The 23,780-nt window shown below is 34.3% G+C and overlaps 1 protein-coding gene and 1 non-coding gene across 2 annotated transcripts; one reads left to right on the top strand and one right to left on the bottom strand.

Annotated features, from left to right (window-relative positions):
* The first annotated feature begins 681 nt into the window (after positions 1–681).
* LOC132732680 (nucleolar complex protein 2 homolog) lies at positions 682–21,244 on the top strand. Its single transcript, XM_060719152.1, has 8 exons — positions 682–744; positions 10,927–11,040; positions 17,062–17,163; positions 17,613–17,756; positions 19,121–19,234; positions 19,447–19,577; positions 19,791–19,940; positions 20,574–21,244. Exons 1-8 carry the CDS (start codon positions 697–699, stop codon positions 20,815–20,817), a joined length of 1,047 nt encoding a protein of 348 aa, XP_060575135.1. The 5' UTR covers positions 682–696; the 3' UTR covers positions 20,818–21,244.
* Positions 21,245–22,625: 1,381 nt separating this feature from the next.
* On the bottom strand, positions 22,626–22,698 carry Trnav-cac (transfer RNA valine (anticodon CAC)). The gene has a single exon. It is a non-coding gene; the product is annotated as a tRNA-Val (tRNA).
* Positions 22,699–23,780: the final 1,082 nt, after the last annotated feature.

The following is a 23,780-nucleotide window of genomic DNA, read 5'->3' as shown; positions in this document are numbered from 1 at the left end:
AAAAAGGTCGAGCGTTCGCATTGTTAGTAACTTAGTACATAACTAGTAGAGAAGTACACTAGTAATATAGTTTGCAAGTTGCTAAAATATGGGGGGTTATTTGTGTGTTCTTTTGTTGTTTATTTTTTAACCAGAATTATTCTTCAAGTTTTTCTGTTTTATCTAATTATATGATCGATGAGGATTCTTTTGAGTGATACAACAACATTTTGAGGGAAGTGCCATCTTGAAATGATGTTTTATTATTTTTATAATAATCATTTATTTAATAAAATCTACATTATTCTATTTGTTTCTGTAACGTCCATTTAAACTGTTGAGTTACGCACGTCGATTCCGCCTTTAAACATAACAAAATTTGGTCATGGTTTTATAAACCGTATTAAAATAAACATTCTTAAGCATGTTAATTAATTTATAAAATGATATGTTGTTATTTTTGTGCATGTAAATAACGACCCCTGTCTCCTGAATTACATACCTTGACTTGATGTCATTTCTTAAATGGGAAACATAATGTAAATAAAGTCACAATGCTATAATATTCATTAAGACAATTACGAAATAAGATCTATTTATAATTATTAAAACGCAACTTTTACGATGCGTAAATATTTTTGATGTTTACATTCCAGTCATGTTTATGCAAATGCAATTACGTTGTGACTGCTAATCCGGATTGTGGAGAAAAGGTCAATGAACAAACATTTTTCCAGCTCACGTAAAACTGTAAAAGTCATAACAGTACGTCTTTGGATAAATTCCAACCAAACGTTAAACGTGTAAAAGATCGATTTATTGTCTAAAAAAGACGTTTGCCTCCGTATTTATCTAACCGAAATATTTGTTTGTCATTATGGTTGTATTTTTAGACATTTTCAGCCTGCGAACGTGACTTAATGTCAAGGTCATTGGTTTCCATTCAGTAATATTCTTCTGGCTGCTGTTATATGGAACGCCGTGACTGTCTTATGTAATCAATGTTTTTGTTATCTTGTGAAACGATGATATTATTTTGTCGTTTGAGCATGTTATCATGTGCAATTTACATCATGTCTTGTCAAATGAACATGCTGACTTGTACAAACTGCATGTTAACTTGTCAAACTATTATGATGACATGTGCAGACAACATGCTATTTTGTCAAAGTATCGTGATGACTTGTGCAAACAACATGTTAACTTGTCAAAGTATAATAATGACTTGTGCAAATGACATGGTAACTTGTCAAAATGTAATGATGACTTGTGCAAACGTCATGTGAACTTGTCAAATTATTGTGCTGACATGTGCAAACAGCATGTTAACTTGTCAAAATGTCATGATGACTTGTGCAAACGCCATGTTAACTTGTCAAAGTATAATGATGACTTGTGAATAGGACATGTTAACTTGTCGAACTATCGTGATGACATGTGCAAACAGCATGTTAACTTGTCAAAGTATAATGATGACTTGTGCAAACAGCATGTTAACATGTCAAATAACCATGATGACTTGTGAAGACAACATGTGAACTTGTCAAAGAATCGTGATGACTTGTGCAAATGACATGTTATCTTGTATCATGCTGACATGTCAAAAAGCACTGTTAACTTGTCAAAGTATCATGCTGACTTGTGCAAATACCATGCTAACATGTCAAAATTCAATGATGACATGTGTAAACAGCATGTTAACTTGTCGAATTATCGTTATGACATGTGCATACAGCATGTTAACTTGTCCAAGTATCATGATGACTTGTGCAAACGACATGTTAACTTGTCCAAGTATAATGATGACTTGTGCAAATGCCATGCTAACTTGTCAAAATTTCATGATGACATGTGCAAACAGTATGTTAACTTGTCAGATCATCGTGATAACATGTGCAAACAACATGCTAACTTGTCCTAGTATCATGATGACTTGTGAAAGCAACATGTTAACTTGTCCAAATTTCATGATGACATGTGCAAACAGCATGTTAACTTGTCAAAGTATCGTGATGACTTGTGCAAACTACATTCTAACTTGTCAATGTATCATGATGACTTGTGCAAATGCCATGTTAACTTGTCAATGTATCATGATGACTTGTGCAGACAACATGTTAATTTGTCAAAGAATCGTAATGACTTGTGCAAAACACATGTTAACTTGTTAAGGTATTATGAGCATGTCATCACGATAATTCGACAAGTTAACATGCTGTTTGCACATGTCATCATGAAATATTGACAAGTTAACATGTCGTTTGCACAAGTCATTATGATATTTTGACAAGTTAACATGTCGTTTGCACAAGTCATCATGATACTTTGACAAGTTAACATGTTGTCTGCACATGTCATAATGATTATTTGACAAGTTAACATGCTGTTTGAACAAGTCAGCATTGTCTTTAGACAAGATATGATGTAAATTGCACATGTTTATATGCTTAAATGACAAAATAATATCATCATTTCAGAAAATAGCAAAAACATTGATAGCATAAGACAGTCACGGCGTTCCATACTGTTACATGACTGCTGTCACCTTTTGTTTGTTAAACCGTTACAAGTCGAAGTCCGACCTTGTCCCAAAGGTACATCCAACACGGAATTCGGGACGTGGCTGTGTAGCTTTTAATCGCGCGTTGCTCAGAAGTGTTAAGTATTTATAATTAATTATTTATGCAATTAGATTCTTTTCATTAAGAACGGGAGGGATGTGAAAAATATACGCCCAATTGATAATAATACTTTTTTACTTAGATAGTACTTTCACTATCTACTGACTTTAAAGCAGTAACTTGTCTTTTCTGATTTAATTTTGACTAGGTTTTAGTGAAATTACATTATTATATGACAATTTTTCTTACACCATATTCCCGTATTCTAAACGAGAATCAGAATATTTTGGAATACATGCTGATCACATGAAGCTATGGTGACTGATTTGAAACGCTTTTACGTCGTGTTGTCGCTAGCGACAGCACGACAAGCGCTAAACAACGCATTGTCGGACGTTCGTCTTGTCGTCCTGTCGCTAACGATGAACGACAAACTGCGCGTTGTCATGCGGCGTTTTGTCGCGATGTCATATTGTCGCTCGGCTCAAATCGAAGGATTGGCTCATAAGCCAAGCGACAGGAGGGCGACATTGCGACAACGCGCCGCACGACAACGCGTCGTTTGGCGTGCTTAGCTAGAGACAAGACGACAGTGCGACAACGCGCCCTTTAGAGAGTTTCGCTAGCGACAAGACAAAAAGGCGATAACGATATAGGTTCTGTTGTCGCCATCGCAAAGTGTACCAAATCAGCCACCATATGAAGCTGATCTGTTACCTGTACGACCCTTCAAACTAAAAGATTAAAGTCATCATTACAGTGTAATAAATTCTTAATAAACGCAATCAATTGTGTTTGTACTGTAAGATAAGTTCGTACAATGTACAGCATTGCCAACCGGTATGGCAAATGTTTCACTTTAAGTATTTTTCCATCTTTTATGTTATTACTATCAACTCTTGGCACCAACTGGTCTGGGTATTGGACAGTGACATTTGTGGCTTATAGTAACAACGTTAGTGCTGGTCCTGTACAGATTCTCGAAGAAGTAGGCCTACAGCAACGACCATGTACGGATAAATTAAAGAACGAAACAAAAACAAAACAAAAAGTAGAAAACTTTTTATTTAATGAAGACAATACCGAATGACATACTTACATGACATGTTTCTCTTGTTTTTGTGGCCTTGTTGTCATCGATTTGTCTGCCTGTCTCCATATTTAAGTAGAACTTAGCTGGGGGTGAGCAGCATTACCGAAGCTTAAACCGATTAGGTGTTCTAATTAATTTCATACGTTCCACAAAATGAGACTTTTTCCCCGATGCAAAAATTTTCATTCCCAAGTAACACGTTAATAACCAAGTTTATTGCTTAGTTATATACTTTTTTTTCTGTATCAACATAAGGAACTGATTTTACAGCTTTAATATGGCACCAGACACCTGCAAGTAAAGTATTTCCTTAAGATGACGTCATTAAAATGGAAGATGTTAGATCAATTCGGAAAAGTAGAGCGAGTTGGTCTGTATCTTTTGTGTATAAAGATAATCTTCTTAAATATTACTTTTCCTTCATAGAATGGCCCCATGCAGGCGATAACTAAAATACAGTACGATACCCACTGTTCGAATTTGCGACGCATATGGGCCCGGCTTCAAAATGCATAGCTGGATACCATTCATATAGTGTTGATTTAGTAGACAAGCTTAGCATTGAAGCATATTTTGAAATATATAAGTTACAGTTCATATATTCTTAACAGTGTAAGGATGATGCGATAGTTTTAAGCTATTAACAAATTTATGAATGGAAAGGCGAAATTTTCATTCAAATTATATGTGTCTCTTTTGATTGATTTGAAATGAAAAGTTTGTTTTGAAGCAGAAAACTACCAATGTCAAGGTGTCCTCTATATATGTTATAGATTAACTTGTGAGAAGTTAAGTAATTGATTTATAATTGACTTTTAAGTGATGTTATTGCGGACATTTAATTCAGTGTTTATTCGATTTTTTTTATGTCACTCCCTGTTTTGCTTACTTACTTTGATCATTAACAATTGATCGATTCAAACTCGATTCTGTTCCAGTTAAAACTAGTTCTAATCACTAAGTATAGCTTTTATATGTCTATGAATGTTTTATCCGCTTTTTGTGGTTCATTTAGAGAGAATAGCTATGAATCAAGAAATGATAACTGTAGGCAAAAACGGCATCATCCATTGAAATAAACGAAAAGAAAGTATGTACCCCTCCCCACCGCCTGAGGCTTTAACTAACAACCAAATAAACAATTTGGTAAATACAACATTTTTATACCCCCAATAACGAAGTTTGGGGGGGGGGGTATATAGGAGTCACCCGGTGGTCGGGCGGTCGGTCGGTCGGTCGGTCCAGACGTCCGTTGCATTTTCCTTGTCCGGAGCATAACTTGAAAACTAATGGTTGGAATTCAATATAACTACATACAATGGTCAAGCACATTGAGAGGAAGTGCAGTGCACAAGAACCATAACTCTATCTTGACTAATTACAGAGTTATTGCCCTTTGTTACTTTTCCTTGTCCGGGGCATAACTTGAAAACTACTGGTTGGAATTCAAAACAACTTCATACAATTGTCAAACACAATAAGGGGAAGTGCAGTGCACAAGAACCATAACTCTATCTAAAGTAATTACAGAGTTATTGCCCTTTGTTGCTTTTCCATTGCTTTTTTTTGTCCGTTGCATTTTCCTTGTCCGGAGCATAACTTGAAGACTAATGGTTGGAATTCAATATAACTACATACAATGGTCAAGCACATTGAGAGGAAGTGCAGTGCGTAAGAAACATAACTCTATCTTGACTAATTACAGAGTTATTGCCCTTTGTTACTTTTCGTTGTCCGTGGCATAACTTGAAAACTACTGGTTGGAATTCAAAACAACTTCATACAATTGTCAAACACAATAAGGGGAAGTGCAGTGCACAAGAACCATAACTCTATCTAAAGTAATTACAGAGTTATTGCCCTTTGTTGCTTTTCAATTGCCTTCTTTTTTTGTCCGGAGCATAACTTGAAGACTAATGGTTGGAATTCAATATAACTACATACAATGGTCAAGCACATTGAGAGGAAGTGCAGTGCATAAGAACCATAACTCTATCTAAAGTAATTACAGAGTTATTGCCTTTTATTACTTTTCCATTGCTTTCTTTTGTCCGGACCATAACTTGAAGACTAATTGTTGGAATTCATTATAACTTCATACAATGGTCAAGCACATTGAGAGGAAGTGCAGTGCATAAGAACCATAACTCCATCTTGACTAATTACAGAGTTACTGCCCTTTGTTACTTTTCCTTGTCCAGAGCATGACTTGAAAACTACTGGTTGGAATTCAAAACAACTTCATACAATGGTCAAGCACAATAAGAGGAAGTGCAGTGCACAAGAACCATAACTCCATCTTGACTAATTACAGAGTTATTGCCCTTTGTTACTTTTCCTTGTCCAGAGCATAACTTGAAAACTACTGTTTGGAATTTAGTACAACTTCATACAGTTGTCAAGGACATTCAAAGGAAGTGCAGTGCACAAGAGCCATAACTCTATTTTGACAAAATACAGAGTTACTGCCCTTTGATACTTTTCCTTGTCCGGAGCATAACTTAAAACGTACTGGTTGGAATTCAAAACAACTTCATACAATGGTCAAGCACAATAAGAGGAAGTGCAGTGCACAAGAACTATTACTCTATCTTCAGTATTTATAGAGTTATTGCCCTTTGTTCTTTTTCTTTGTCTTTCTGGACTTATTACAGAGTAATTCAATTAAACTTCATCAATGGCCTTTCCACATTGAAAGGAAATGCAACATACATGAACCACAATTATCTTTAATTGCCCACAACCATAACTCTATGTTTCAATTCTTTTACAAGGTATTCTGTTACTAGTAACATCCTCATTTCCGAAGCAGACTTGTGGGGGTATTAATCACATTTAGTGATAGTTCTAGTTTCGTCTTTAAATGGCATTTTTCTTCTGTTCTGACATTAGAAAAAAGACTTCATTAAAAACTGGATTTTTAAAAGGAATTCTTGTAACTATGCTCAGTAATTTTACAATTCCATTGTTGGCAGTAAACGAATTTAATGGTAGAGTCTTTAAAACACCTTTGCGTTAACCATGGATGCTCCTATCTGTTAATTAACAGAATGCCATTGTAATTCATGAAATATTTTCAACACCTACGCACTCGTTGTGTGTTATAATATATGGCATACTTTAATTGACTTTTAATTAAAAAACAAATCAAACAAAAGATGACTATCTATGAAATCATTTACAGTACATGTATATTAGTCATTATTGTTTTAATTACTTTTGTATGAGTTCAGTTTAAATGTCAGTTTATCACGTGACGAAGTTTAATTGGAACGAGTGCATGAGATAGATGCGTGTGTTGTAATTTCACAAGAACAATGTGTATATACATCGACTGTCGTTTTTCCAATCTTCCAATCGTTATACAATCTAACATTGCATCACGCAGAACGTATATGGAAAGTTTTAAAATACATAGCTATTCATGATTGCAAGCTGGTGATAAATGAACGTATTTTTCATGTTTTATATATTTTTTTCTTTGAAATCAATGCTGGCCCACATTTTACACGATTCCTTAAACAGATCGCAGTTGTATTGTAATTAATATCTTACACTGGTTCCTTAATTGCCACGTGAATAGTTGGTTGAAAGAAAAGAAATCTGAAATACAAAAGTGATATTTGAATGTTGGAAGAACTTAGGCTTATGAGTTTTAGTTTTATTTCCCGTCGGCTCCAACATATTTCCTTTGGCCTCATGATACCCTTTTTGTTACGTGTCGTCTGCTGCGTCTTCAGTCAACCTCAATTCATTACCCAGTTTGATTTGTGCAGTGTCGTCCATTTTATGTAAAATGCTGGTTTTGTACAGTATCGTGTGTTTGCTTGATGGATTGGTTATTGGTCAATTTCTTTTGCCATTTTTGCACCATCTTTTTATTCAAATTCCATTCACCCGTATTTTCTTCGGTCAATTCCTTAGAAATTTCCCTGAAGTACTTGTTGTCCTTGAAAAAACTGTCGGAATGGCTAGTTCTGAAAGTATTTCTTAGAGGGATGTCACAAATTATACGCATTTATGCATGATGTCACGTTTAACAATATAGAATATTTATCATTAAGTAGATGATAAACCACCATCTTAGTTTAAGTCAAACGACATATTGTCAGAATCAGTACGCCCTTCTTGTGGAAGGTCCTTTAAAAGCTTAGTTGTTTTAATGATACTATAGAAGTAGTTTAGTTTCAGGAAATCTTAATGACCAAGGCTTTATACTTATGATGGAAAACTAATCTATTGAAATTATAGCACGAGCCGCGACTATTAAAAAGTACTTGATGAATGTCTTGAAGGACAAACAAATTCAAACTGCAGTATGAATAGACCGTTTATACTTTATAGAACGTTTAGTTAAAGATCCTGTATGTTGTAATTTAGCATGTAGCAACACTTAATTGAAATTTTATATATGTATATAATTATTCTTCTAAAACAATTTCCAAACATCCAAGAATATGATTAATATGTACTGCAAATGTTTATACGCATTTTAAGTAATCTTTAAAATACATGCATTCATTTCTTATTGAAAAATTTGGCTTTGACTTTATCGAAAATAAATTTCTAATTACTTCCCTTTGTATACTGTATATCAGTAGGGCAAAGCGGGGAAAAAGCTAGTCAGAAATGAAAATTGTCTGCAAATCTGTTTCATAAAAGTGCAAATGAAACAGGTTAAATATAGACATATTTGTATGTTAACTGAACTTATGCTTTTTACACAACATACGCTGCCATTGTTCTTTTAAATTCCAGATTTTTCGAAAGTATATTTTCTCGGTTTGTTGCTTTATGATTGCGACATCTGTGACGCTCATAAAACTATTGTCCTACTTTTTAGCTCGACTATACGAAGTATATGGAGAGCTGTCCTACTCGCCCCGGCGTCGGCGTCCGCGTCCGCGTCCGCGTCCAGATTTTAGATTAAAGTTTTGGTGCAGTAAAATATTTTTCACTATAACTTTGTCATTTCTTAAAGTATCAACTTCAAACTTCAAATATATGTTCCTTATCATCAACCACATCTTATGTGACAAGGTTCATAACTCTAGCACCAGTATTTTCAGATTTATCTCCCCTTGAACTTAGAATTTTCCTTAAAAAATACAATTTTTTACTGTTACTTCTTTATCTCTTAAGGGATCAACCTCATACTTCAAATATATGTACCTTATCATCATCCCCATCTTATGTGACAAGGTTCATAACTCTAGCACCAATATTTTCAGATTTATCTCCCCTTGAACTTAGAATTTTCTTCAAAAAATACTATTTCTTACTGTTTCTTCTTAATTTCTTAAGGGATCAACCTCATACTTCAAATATATTTACGTTATCATCATCCCCATCTTATGTGACAAGGTTCATAACTCTAGCACCAATATTTTCAGATTTATCTCCCTTTGAACTTAGAATTTTCCATAAAAAATATTATTTTTTTACTGTTACTTATTTATTTCTAAAGGGATCAACTTCATACTTCAAATATATTTACGTTATCATCATCCACATCTTATGTGACAAGGTTCATAAATCTAGCACCAATATTGCAATAATTATTCCTCATTAACTTAGATTTTTTTACTAGAAAAATGTTATTTTTTATTATTACACTTTTATTTTTAGGTATCTACTTCAAACTTCAAATACTTATTCCTTATCATCAATTACATTTTATGTGACAATGTTCATAACTCTTGAAGCAATATTTACAGATTTATCTCTCTTTGAACTTAGGATTTTCTTTAAGAAATATAATAACTTCTTTACTTTTTAAGGTATCTACTTCAAACTTCAAATATATATTTCTTATCATTACACAACTGTTGTGTGACAAGGTCCATAACTCTAGCATGACTATTTCTAGAATTATTCCCCTTGACCTTGGAATTAATGTTAACAAATGTTATTTTTTTACTATAACTTAATACATAATTATACATTATCGATTTTTCTTTCATAGTTTTGTCCTCCTTACTGCGTCCAGTATTTTATTAGTCGAGCTTCGCTGTCTCCTGTGACAGCTCTTGTTTAAAGCCCTACAGCCCCAGTTTTAATTCTCGTGAAAATGCGTCATTTACGTATAACAGAACTGTGACAATTACAAATAAAATGCACAATGCTACTTTTCATGCCGTCTGTTATGTTATATTCAATTTTCTTAAAGGTTGATTAAGTGTAAAGTGGATTGGTCTACAATAGGCACATTTTCCATAAAATATTTCAAATATTGTTAAAAGTTGCTTGAAATGTATCGTTTGTATATTCTTATAAATATATATTCTTGCAAATTAAATGTTGATAAAGTATTTCAGAATGAACATTTATGTAAAGGGCCCCTTTAATTTTTTTTTTCAAGAAAATGCAATATAAAATTAAATTCAGAGAAAATAAATAAGTTAATTAATTAAATAATTAAATAATCAAAAATGATTAATTAATTGATTGATATGAATAAAAAAGTAAATGAATAATAAAAATCAGAAGAAAATATGTTTAAAACTATCTGATGAGAACAAGTATAGTTCCTAAAGCGCTTTTTGCATAGAAAACTTAAAAATATCTAGATTTTAGTCGGATAGAAACGTCTAGATTTTAGTCGGATAACTTTTGTTTTAAGTAAATTGGAAATGTTGGTCATTCAAAGAACCTGTGTTTTCTTTTATGATAAGCAATTGGTTTTATGTTTTTATCAATCATGTTGATTAGGAACCTGTCAAAATTGATTGACGTTATGCACAAAAATGTAAAAAAAATACATAAGAAAAAACAATGTTTGACACCGTTATCTTGTTTTTTAGGCATGTCAACTTTGTCCAAACTGTTTAAGTTTGTTTGTTCGTAAGCTATATACTTAGTTAGTCAGTTAGTTAGTTTGTCTGTTAGTAAGTTAGTTACTTAGTTTGTTTGTCTGTTAGTTAGTTCGTTTTGTTTCTTTCTTTCTTTCTTTTCTGCAGCTACACTTGAGCAATGCAGTCACCTATTTCTCAGTTTTTTATCAACAAACTTTATATGAAATCATTTCAAAAACAAGATTGCGATTTCAGATACATGGTATAGTGAGATAGTATTGAACATTTCAGGAACATAGTGATATAGGATGTGATATGGCGTAGTGTTATGGCTGTTTCACGTGCATACGATCTATTTTTAGACCAATATTCAGAACTATGAAAATCTGCTTGTCTAATGCTATAGCAGAGAGTTACCTGTGTTTTCTATATATTTTAGGTGTTTGAACTGACCGATTTCAACAAGAAACATAAATCCCTGAGCTTCAAGCCAGTCAACTTTGCCTGCATTCTCAAATTCACGAAACCACAACTTCAAGATAAATCGTTCAAGGTAAAAGAAATATCTGTATCTCCAATGACTCAAATGTCTAATGTTTGTCTCCGATTTATTAGCATTCTAACATATATACTAAAATAAATTCAATTTTAGCTCGACTATTTAAAGGGACTCCACTGTCAGTATATTTGTCAGGGACCGAAAATATTTTTTCAAGATTTTTTATAACTGGAGGAAGGTATGAATCAAAATTTTAGATCATTTGCTCACTCCGTTTACTAGGAATAATCATTTCATTGTGCAAATTAACGCCGAAAAGAAAAGCGTTTCAACGCTTTTTTAGTCAAATTAGACCCAAACAATCGCATTTAAAATCGATCATTGATTTGATTCAGAGGAAATTGATATATTTTATATTGTTTAGTTATGTTCGTGAAGTTGGCAGCCTAGCAGCCTAGCAGCCCAGCAGCCTGAAGTTGGCAGCCTAGCAGCCTAGCAGCCTGGCAGCCTAGCAGCCTAAAGAAAACTAAGATAGTACAAACATGAAATCGTCGGATATAAATCGGAAGCACATACTTAGACCATTGCACGTCTTATTTCAGTATCGCGATCTTTATTTTTTTAAATATTGAACTTTGTTGTTTTTTTTTTATTTTGACGCTTCGAAATTTTTGAAGTTAACAGCCTAGCAGCCTGGCAACCTAAAGAAAACTAAGGAAAATACAAACATGTAAACCGTCGGAAATGAGTCGATAGCACATACTTAGACTATTCGACGTCTTTTTTCAGTACCGCGAACTTAATTTTTTTAAATATTGAACTTTGTTTGTTTTTGTTTTTGTTTTTTTGACACTTCGAAATTTGTGAAGTTAGCAGCCTAGCAGCCTGGCAGCCTAGCAGCCTAGCAGCCTGGCAGCCTAGCAGCCTAGCAGCCTAAAGAAAAATAAGGACAATACAAACATGTAAACCGTCGGAAATGAGTCTGTAGCACATACTTAGACTATTCCACGTCTTTTTTCAGTATCGCGAACTTTATTTTTTTAAATATTGAACTTTTTTTTTTTTTTTTTTTTGACACTTCGAAATTTGTGAAGTTAGCAGCCTGGCAGCCTAGCAGCCTAGCAGCCTGGCAGCCTAGCAGCCTAAAGAAAACTAAGGACAATACAAACATGTAAACCGTCGGAAATGAGTCGGTAGCACATACTTAGACTATTCCACGTCTTTTTTCAGTATCGCGAACTTTATTTTTTTTTAATATTGAACTTTGTTTTTTTTTTACTCTTCGAAATTTGTGAAGTTAGCAGCCTAGCAGCCTGGCAGCCTAGCAGCCTAGCAGCCTAAAGAAAACTAAGGATAATACAAACGAAATGAGTCGGTAGCACATACTTAGACCAATCCACGTTTTATTTCAGTATCGCGATCTTTATTTTTTTAAATATTGAATTTTATTTTATTTTTCATTCTGACGCTTCAAAATTTGCTGGATTAAACATGTTTTCGAATAACGTAGGAAGTAGTCTTAATCTTAACATTTTCGCGGCTAATAATGTCGCTGTCTATGGACAATAAGCGACGTCATGTGACTTATTTATGATATGCTATTTTGTATGTATATGTTTATAATGAAGTTGACGATGTCTGTAAAGATAAATCGGCTGAAATGTAAAGAGATATACAATGCATATGTTTAAACGAACACATTAATGAACATAAAGATTATCTGAACTTAAGAACAATACCCATTTGATCAATAGCCGCGATACTGAAAAAAGACGTGGAATAGTCTAAGTATGTGCTACCGACTAATTTCCGACGGTTTTCATGTTTGTATTATCCTTTGTTTTCTTTAGGCTGCTAGGCTGCTAACTTCACAAATTTCGAAGAGTAAAAAAAACAAAGTTCAATATTAAAAAAAAAATAAAGTTCGCGATATTGAAAAAAGACGTATAATAGTCTAAGAATGTGCTACCGACTCATTTCCGACGGTTTACATGTTTGTATTGTCCTTATTTTTCTTTAGGCTGCTAGGCTGCCAGGCTGCTAGGCTGCCAGGCTGCTAGGCTGCTAACTTCACAAATTTCGAAGAGTAAAAAAAACAAAGTTCAATATTAAAAAAAAATAAAGTTCGCAATACTGAAAAAAAGACGTAGAATAGTCTAAGAATGTGCTACCGACTCATTTCATACTTTTACATGTTTGTATTGTCCTAAGTTTTCTTTAGGCTGCTAGGCTGCCAGGCTACTAGGCTGCTAGGCTGCTAGGCTGCCAGGCTGCTAGGCTGCTAACTTCACAAATTTCGAAGTGTAAAAAAAACAAACAAAAAAACAAAGTTCAATATTGAAAAGAATAAAGTTCGCGATACTGAAAAAAGACGTGGAATAGTCTAAGTATGTGCTACCGACTCATTTCCGACGGTTTACATGTTTGTATTTTCCTTAGTTTTCTTTAGGCTGCTAGGCTGCCAGGCTGCTAGGCTGCTAACTTCACAAATTTCGAAGCGTCAAAATAAAAAAAAACAAAGTTCAATATTTAAAAAAATAAAGATCGCGATACTGAAATAAGACGTGCAATGGTCTAAGTATGTGCTTCCGATTCATATCCGACGATTTCATGTTTGTACTATTCTTAGTTTTCTTTAGGCTGCTAGGCTGCCAGGCTGCTAGGCTGCCAGGCTGCTAGGCTGCCAACTTCAGGCTGCTGGGCTGCTAGGCTGCTAGGCTGCCAACTTCACGAACATTGTTTAGTTTTCCATTTTAAGTGCATCAGTTTATTTATCAAGTAATTTCATATTAAATGATTTTAGGATATTGGACCTCAGAGGAGTTCTTTTAAACTATTTTGTCGTCTTTTATTCTTTTATGAGTGATTGTATTCTTTCAAAGATTTTTGAATGTGTTCGATTGAGCGTTCGTGAAAATTCGGCCAATTTCGTTAATGTTCGTGTCTTATAAGACGAGATAAGCAGCTGTATAAATCAATTAGCGTCTATATAAATCGATAAGCATCTATATAAATTAGAGTTACGAGGAATCATAGCGGCAAAGAGCGGATCTGTAGTCCAGTTTTAATGCATTGATCCAGTAGTCCAGTTGCCGCAGGTACGATCCCACTTTCCACCACTATAAATACTATTAGACCTTACAAATATGGGTGTTCTACAACAGCCATGCAAAGGAACCATGGTCGCCCGTGAATCGGGACAGCACGCTGTGTCAATGCAGTAAATCAGCTGAGTCTTTTGTATTCGAAATACGAATGGTAAATAAACTAAAACAAAACAAAATCGGGTCAACTCACTTCTTTCAAGGTGCACCGCTATAGCTCCGTGAAACAGACGCCAAGAGTATTTCAAATATGCTTTGATTTTTTCATCAAAATAGAGCTAAAACGTAGGTTTAAACTTTAAATCCCGGCAATATTAAAGAAATTAAACATGAATGAAACAGGCGAGCGTTACAGGCACCTATATGAGTTCTTGTTTTCAATTAAGTCTTGACATCAGGTGGTGTTAGAGAATTTGTTGCTAATAATGTAATCGCTTAAAGTCTATAACTGCTGGGGGAAGCAGCAAGGGTCTTATATAAGGACAAAATGATATGGCAACGAAGGTTATTTCTGTAAAAGATTGTCTGGAAATAGGGTAGGTTGATAGCAGATATTTTAACGCCTCTGCAAATCTTGTGAAAGCCCACGTGATTGGGAGCGTGTTTGTTAATATTGCCGCTATAATAACCTAGTTTTTATTTACTTTTATCCACATTTCTGTACTTATAAAACGGGGGGGGGGGTCTTTAAAACAAAAATATCGGGCGCTAAGCTTTGTAGTAGCTCTTTAATCTATGGGACTATGGAGGCTATTCGTTGCTACTCAGATTTGATCCTTCTTTATTCCACTGGATTTTACTCTTCTCTGCCGAGGACCTGTATTAAAATTATTCATGTGTAAGGTGTATATAATAATAATAATGATAATAATAATAATAATAATAATAATACAGAATTTATTAACGAGAGAACTCATTTGAACAACATATGTATCTTTCTAGGCCCTCAACAAGGAACAATACAAATATAACATATTCAAAATATTAAAATATATGTGTATGAATATAACATAAATGAGGTTATATGCCTCCTAAAAAGCATGTGCGAGTTTCCGGGGATAAACTATAAATCCCATCACTTTACAAAGCAGAAGCCAGTGCTTCAAAACAATTAGTTCTGCTTATATTATATTACAAATATATTGTAGATGTTACACTTACAGTGTAGGCTAACTCCTTTCGCATCTTCCTAACCTAGATATGAAAAAATTAACCACCACAATATAGTCATGTATATACATAGAGGATATTCAAGTTTTTTTTCTTAAAATACAAGATTTATTTTCATCGAGTTGTTGAAATCGAGAATTCTGTAAGTTGGAAACTTAAATTCACGAAGTTAAAATTGTGAATTCATGAAGATAAAATAATGAAATGTCCCCATCAGACTTTCTTAATACACATAATCCGTGAGATTTCATCCTGTGTTTTTTTTTTTCATTATAAAAATAAAGTCAATAACATACAGTGCCTATAATCAAATATTTTCTATTTGGGGAATATCAAAACGTCATCCGAGAGTTATAAAATTATTTTAGGGGAATGCAAAGTGCTTGCTTAAAGGTTGCATCACCCTTGTGATAGGAAAATGACACTGAAATATGAGTATGCCGCATCTGGAATCTTACTTAAATTTATTTTACAGTCTGCCTTATAAAGAAAATCTCAGCAAAGTCCTTCTAATATAAAGTTGGTTATCTGCACTTTTATTTTGCTGATTGTAATTAACTTTTGCGTCATTTCCATAAAATTTAATCTCGTAAGAATTTATTGTAAAAAAATCAATTTTAGATTATTGGACGTCGTAGACAATGTCGCAGTTTACTTAGACAGTTTGAATACGGCCCGTGGTAGCCGCAAGATGCTCGTGTCCACACAAGACAAACCCAAAACACCTCTAGAAATCGTGAGTCTGCCGTACGATTGTTTTACGACAGTCTAGAGACATCCAAAATCTGTCAAAAATTCGCAGAAATTATGTGCATGTTGAGAAACCAGTCTGCGACGTTGCGACAACCTTGCAACCTTAAAGAATTCGTACGAATGTTTTGCGGCTTCCGCACGAAACAGTGACGTGATAGAGGCCTTAAGAAAGACAATATACTGTTATAATGATATAATAAACGGCTTGATTATTAAAATATATACGAGTGGAAAAAATTAAATTAGTAGGAAATTGTGGATGGGATTGTAAAGGTATTGCGTGTACCAGACGCTACCTTAGACTTTCGGTAGACCTCATTGCTATAAACGTTCTTCAATAAGGCTTGCTTGTTGTTATTACATAGAAGTTATTATTATAACATAAACGGAATGACTAAAAAGAGAATACTAACTACTGGGCAACATGCAGTTACCATTCCCATATCTGATATGTTTTGCTCATTTATATAGGCATCTTTCTCTCTGCTTTTTTTAAACTTGGTGAAACATGTTTCTGTTACAGTCAACGGTTTAAAAAAAACGCCACATGTTCGTTGACTATGTTTACAAATAGGTTTTATTTTATTATATACATTACTGTTAAGGCTTTTTAAGTTTTTTTAAGTATCAGACTGTTTTGAGGTATTTACAAATACATGTACAATAAAGCTAAATTTAGCAACGGAACCATGACTCAAAATATTGATTCTTCAAGGTACTGAGTACGAGGACAATGTACATACATATTACGTATCATCTTAGAAATTAGAGCACTTCTTACACAGTCCACCCGTGTGTCTTCTCTGGAAAAGCAGAAATGATAATGTTGATAATAATAATAATAATAATAATAATAATAATAATAATAATACTAAAGTCAACTATATAATCTCTAGTTTTATTCATTTGAAGAGCCAAATAATTTATGAGGCTTCGATGAAAGATTGCATCATCGCAGGCCGGTGTGTATTCCAAATGAAAAGGGAAATAACTCATACATCTTTTTCTTGCATTAAGACTATCACAGTTACGTTTCTTTTATTTACAGGATGGCGTTATTGACCAGTTGTATGAATTGTTTCTGGAAACGTTCCATGCGTACGCACATACGATAGCTTTCCCGGAGCTGGCCCTGCCAGCTGTACTTCAGGTAAGGAATTCATGCCAGCCTATTCTTCATAAAGTCACAAAAAATATGTTCTTGTTCGTTACTGGCCAGATATCTCGTCTATCCTGGTGCTCACTTCTTTTCCGAAAGAAAGGCGCATAAGGTCACTAGCATAAAAAAGTTGGAAAGTCTCATTACGACCTTTAATATCCGATAGACCTTTAATATCCGAAACGGCTGGACTTGCAATCTCGTCCGATTTTATTTTTTGTTTGTCTTGACTTGTCTTCCAAGAACACTTATGTTATTCTATTAATAAATAAAGAATATAATTATGAAGTTTCAATAATACATTTGTACTTTCTTATCTACTTACAAACCGTTTTTTTAATTCATTTTTAACCGAAATTTCTATAATCCGTAATTTGTCATTTAATTTGTTAAAAAAGACTCATTTAGAGGCATTTGAAAAGTTAATTGTTATATTCCAGTTGAAAGAATTCGTGAAGAAATGTAAAGTGGGTAATTTCACAAAGCAGATGAAACAGATTCTGGACAAGGTGGAAGAGAACAGTACATTTATCACGAGCCGACGCCGTTCAGCTAACCTCAATCTGTCCGATAGAAAGTCCATTGTGAGTAATTTGGTTTCATACATAATGTTATACATAATTTCACGCATGGGGTACCTTTTGACTAACGGACATTTTGACTTGCGCGCGTCTATATACATTGTGATTATTAAAGTAATTAATAAATTAAGTCCGCTTATAAAGCACGGAATTGTTTTACAAGGTCCTCCCCACCCACTATAAAGATATTTGAAACCCCTACCATACCTAATTTTGGTGCGACATTTGTGGATGTTTCTAAATTCAAAACTTCACTATTTTCGTGTTTTAAATGTTGAATTCTGCTTAAGCCGGTGCTAGGGGGTGTGTACGATAACTTTCACTTTCCAGTACCGTTATCAAACGGAGTCTGCATCATTTTCAATTTTGTCGTTTTGAACGTGCTTTTTGACATTCCGTTTTTCTCTAGTTCAAGAAATGAAATAAAGTAGATCCTTAAATTCGCCCAAATGATTTCATAATGTAACTTTGGTGTATGTGAAAAGAAACATTATTGTGTCATGACTAGAGGGAGTTTCAGCTACATAAACATATACATAAATGGCGGCCGTATTTAGGAGTCCGCTGTTAATTGATGATGACTCATTTTCCTTCTTACTCACTTTAGGATATAATGGTTTTATAACAATGTGGCTATTTAACACGCCAAAGTTATACATGATTCACTGGACTAGAACAATAAGACATGTATTAGTAAATATGGTTGCAAATAAGATTGTATCCATTTTAAGTTATAATATACGTGCCTTTTTGAAGGTAAGGCGTGGTGTACAATATTTTGTTCCTTGTTTTGATAAACAAGCTTTGGTGAAAGGTAATACATGTATTTAAAGGCTGTCTATGCACTTGCAACACAAAGTGCAGCTAACTTGGGAGTTGTAAAAATCATATATCTTCCAATCCAATGGAATGTAAACTATTTTACAATAATGACCAAACAAGAAATAAATGTTATAGATTTCATGTCCGAATGCATTAATTTATTGTATTCAGGTTAGCTAGTGAACTTGTATCTCAGCTTATTACCTCCCCTTTGTTACATCATATTAAATAATTGATTTACTAATGCATTTATACCGTAATGCCCCGGACGTCAAGGATTGTCCCGGAACTCGGGCATTTTTACCGCGACTGTTCCGCAAAATAGTTTAGTCCAAAAAATTTAAAAACACTTAACTATTTTCTGTCCCAGGCTTGGCCCTAGACGGTTTTTGTCCGCAAAAAAGGTGAAAATCTGAAAGTGTGTGTAATATTTAATATCAGCGACATGTCCTGAAGACAGTTTTTGTCCCCGAAAACTTTTTAAAGAAAAAAATCTTTCCCTTAAATCTTCCAATTTGTGATATAATATTGTTAAATGTTTGCAGGATCGGTGGGAGGACAGTTGTCTGGAGGCAAGTACTCCATTAAACAAATTCTACAAAACATGGCGTAAATTTAGAGACAGGGAGCTCATGCATCGTATAGCCGACAGAGATGAGGTAATGTATACCAATTCATAGTTTTCATAATTCTTGAATTATTTGTCGGATTTTATACTATGGGTTTTCTCTGAATCAGATTTCAATTTAGACATTCTTTTTTGACGAATTATTTACATGAATATAACAGTATAGTTGAATTATCTACTCCATCATGATTTTGTAACAGTACCAGATTATTGTTTTGATAAGTATATATTTCTGTTTATTAGGTCGTAGAGACGGATCTGCCAGAGATAAAACGACCAAAGGGGCCGCTGAAAGCAACCGACACGGAGAAGAAAGAGTTCTCGGCCTTGTTTGACAGCGATAGCGATGACAACGATATGGATTTAACTGAGAGGTTAGTTAATTTGTCGATATAATGACGTCATTGATATATTAGCAGCCGGCAGTCACATGATTTTATTATATTCTGCAAACTTGTTCCTAAATAATTATATATTAGGGATATAAGTATTCCATGTTTCTAGGGTATTTTTATTTTAATATAAAAATTACAAATAGCTCTAATGACACAAAAATCATAAACCGTGAAAAAATTTACATTTTGCAGTTTTCTTCCGCCCGATGAGAAGAAAGAACTAATGAAGGAGAGGAAAAAGAAGGGCAAAGATAAAGAAGGAAAAGATGCAAAGAAAGCAACAAAAGATAAAAGTAAAGCAACAAAAGACGACAGTGATGATGACGACGACGATCTTTATGAGTAAGTTTATATTAGAAAGTTTATTTTAGAAATGAATTCCCTGTCCCGTGTCCATTTCCATAGTTGCTTTTAAAAACATGAAGAAATTTTAAAGGTCTGTATCTGTCCATTAGTCTGTCAGGATTTTCATATCTGTGAACATTTCCAGTGTAAAATGAAGCTAAACGAAAAATCGATCTGGTTTTTTAAAATCATTTGTAATGTTTTTGAGTAAAGTCCCCTTTTATGAAGGGACATTAGCTTGAATGACACATTTTTTGGGAAGCTTTAGGGGCTAGAAGGATTGTTTTACACCGTTTTATGTGATTATATTTATCAATCAGCCCCTTTTAACAGTTTTTTTCGATAAATTTTTATATATTTTTCCCGTCAGAGAAAATAAATTTTTGGCGCAGCGAAAACCCCTGGTTGAATTCAAAATGCTTTTTTATTAGTAAATATTTGCTTCGAAATTTGAAAAATTCCCTTATAAGAAAATGCCGGTTTTTTCAGTAGTTTTAATTTTTAACCTTGTTATATGCAAATTAAAATTAGAATTTCTTTTTTCCCGCAAATTTTTAAGGTAGCATTTGTTTTTATAATTGTTGGAATTTTTTTCAAGTTATTAAGCTATTTTTGCCGATGTTTTTACAGGGATTTTGACAGTGATGAATTGGAACAACTGGCTGGGTCAGGGTCTGACGGCGACGACGGCGAAGTAGAGTACGACGACGGGAAAGAAGATGATGACGATGATGATGACGTAAACGATGATGATGATGACGACGGTGAAAATGCTGACGAGGATGACGATGAAGATGACGACGACGACGATGTACCGGAAGGAGAAGATATTGTTAAGGAGTTTACCATGTCATCTGATGAAGATTTAGATTAGGAAGATGAAAAAAAGAAAAAATTAACATGATGTGTAAACTTATGTTTTAAAAATAATTATTCCATTTACCATTTTAACTACGTGAATTACGACCTGCAACATGACATGTGTATGAGGCCTTTGTGTATAAACATTGAGAAATAGTGAATGGATTTGTAATGCCTTGTTAAAGATGAAAATTAATGTTTTAAGTTTTATGTTAAGTATCAAGACTGGGATTAAATAATTTTAACCATAAAATATTATAAATATTTGGGAAAAGATAAAAGAATTGTATGTGTAAATAAAGAATTGGGAATGATATATTTTACTGCTAAAACACTGTTTTAAACTACACTGTTCAGTTAATAAATTACTGATTGTTTTATTTGAAAGATACATGTACAATATATAAACAATTAGAATATCAATAAAAGGAATATAAACATTGAAAGTTGCTTTGATGTTATTATGTTTTCATATTATGTTTAGCCGTCTGCCCAATATACATTTGATATGATTTGTATCTAAAAATATTTTTGGATTTTTAGAGGGAATCGGTTAATTAAAAAAAATTTACGTTTAAGTATAAAATTTGAAATGTCTTAGGAATTGGTTAAAGTGTATTAAGCGTATTTTATTCGGGCTAAACAGTGGAAAAAAAATACAAATTACGTCTTATTACTTTCTCGTGAAAGTAAAACATTTTTCCTATGTTAAGTTGTTATCTAGTCAAATATCTTTTAGAGTAAATTGTACTGCAGTTTTACAGTACATCACGATATTATTTGCTTAAAGTTTCAAAGTTTAGATGCGTTGGCGGTAGTTTATTATCGCCTAGGGCCTTCTGATAACAAATAACCTATTTGATATAAAAGCTTAAAAAGTACATTTTAAGTGGAAGTAAATGTTGACACAATTGCGAGGTTGTAATATTGACGACGATAATCGTGAGAAGCGCTGACTTGATATGATATGAGCCGCGTCACGACTAATCCAACATAATGTGTTTGCGACCAGCATGGATCCAGACCAGCCTGCGCAGTCTGATCAGGATCCATGCTGTTCGCTTACAAACCCTATTACAAGTAGAGAAACTGATAGCGAACAGCATGGATTCTGATCAGACTGCGCGGATGCGCAGGCTGGTCTGGACCCGCTGGTAGCAAACCTTTTTGTTGGTTTAGTCATGACGCGGTCAATGGTTAACTGCGGGTTTTACCCATAGTCTACTTCAGGCGGGTTTGGGGGGGGTTTAGGTTGTTGGAATATTTTGGGCTGCCATGCCTGTATAAAAGAAAGCTCGTTCGGGAGAACATTCAAAAACCCACAAATTTTTCACGGCGGGATGAAGTTACATGAACTTATTAACGTGCCAAATAAGCGAATGTTTTAAATTGTTGGAAACTTCTTTTAATTCGTCGGTGCTGTAAGCTTACTTAAGTTCAATTCTATTTAAGTCATTTCTTGCATTAAGCGTTGATTAGTTTCTGAGTGTAATTATATTGTCGGTTTGGTTTATTATTTAAGATGGTGTGATCGGGACTATTCGTGGTAATAATATAATGCACGTAAGGAATAGTCTAGGGCCTTCTAAAGCAGGATCCTTATATACATGATAATAATATTTTTTTATTAAATTATGAAGCTTCTATAGGTCTGTTAATTAAATCGACTTTAACCATATAAACCTTCATATACACAAGTCCTGAACGTGCACGTCCTAAACAATAAAGTAATTATTTAAAACTTGCTATTGTCTTTCGTTAGTTGAAATTGAAAATACAGACTAGTTTCAATTGAAAATACAAACCTTTATTAAAAAGACATGGTTCCGCTGGGGCTCGAACCCAGGACCTCTCGCGTGTGAAGCGAGCGTGATAACCACTACACTACGGAACCAGTTGACTAACGTTATCTCAAAATAAAATAGCATTCATTGACTGAGTAAGGAAGATTACTCTTAACATATTTCTGTTTATTTGTTTGCGTACTTACTTCCCTTCACTAACATTATATCCGGAAAGACAAAAGCCGTTGTCTTTGTCATAATAAGTTGTCACAGAATGTGTCGTTTTTCTACTTGTTTAATGACATTATGCTTTTTTTAACATTTAGTCTACGAATGCATTATTACGTAAAATTTTTCGCAACTTTTACCCGCCAAAGAATAGGCTCGTCACAATACATTCACTTTTTGCACGTGCACTCCATGCAAAATTATTTTAGAGACAACGTTCCATTTAATAGGCCTATCATTATATAATGGCGGATTAAAGTCAAATATAATACAGACTTCAGTTTTATCATCAAAATCATATAGAACTACAGTTTTGAGCTTTTTCTTTCTTTTAAGGATGTATTAAATGAGCCGCGTCACGACAAAACCAACATAATGGTTTGCGACCAGCATGGATCCAAACCAGCCTGTGCAACCGCGCAGTCTGATCAGGATCCATGCTGTTCGCTATCAGTTTCTCTACTTGTAATAGAGTTGGTAAAGCTACAGTCTCACTTACATCCCGGCAGAGCCCCGGTAGACGTCCGGGGTGATCCGGGAACGACCGGGAACAACCGGGGTACATCCGTAACTCTGCCGGCAACGTCCTGGATGATCCGGGATGATCCGGGAACATCCGGCATTCGACCCCGGATGGAATAAAATATTTAATATCACCGGGGTGGTCCGGGATGATCCAGGAAGGTATAGCTTTGCCGGCTTCATCCTTAGCTCTGCCGGGAACGACCGGGGTTATACCGGGAAAGCATAGTAGCTCTGCCGGCACAAACCGGGGATGATCCGGGGTATGATATAGCCGGTAGAGCTACGGTAGAGCCCCGGTAACTACAGGCAGAGCCCCGAAGGATAAAGGTAGAGCTACGGTTGATCCCGGTAGAGCCCCGGCAAAGCCCGGATCATTTCAAAAGAATAAGGACAATTTGTGATGATTGAACTTGTTTGTATTAAAAGCCTTCCCATTTCC

Source organism: Ruditapes philippinarum, unplaced genomic scaffold (assembly GCF_026571515.1).
Source record: "Ruditapes philippinarum isolate M1 unplaced genomic scaffold, ASM2657151v2 ctg3390_1_1_1_1, whole genome shotgun sequence".
Classification (NCBI taxonomy): Eukaryota; Metazoa; Mollusca; class Bivalvia; order Venerida; family Veneridae; genus Ruditapes; species Ruditapes philippinarum.
The sequence above is the reverse complement of the archived record's forward strand: the minus strand, read 5'-3'. Positions and strand labels throughout refer to the sequence as shown.

Coding starts and splice junctions, on each gene's coding strand:
- LOC132732680 (XM_060719152.1), top strand. CDS start 697: ATGAACAAACATTTTTCCAGCTCACGTAAAACTGTAAAAGTCATAACA. Junction 11,041..17,061: donor TTCAAGATAAATCGTTCAAG/GTAAAAGAAATA, acceptor TTTTATTTACAG/GATGGCGTTATTGACCAGTT. Junction 17,164..17,612: donor CCCTGCCAGCTGTACTTCAG/GTAAGGAATTCA, acceptor GTTATATTCCAG/TTGAAAGAATTCGTGAAGAA.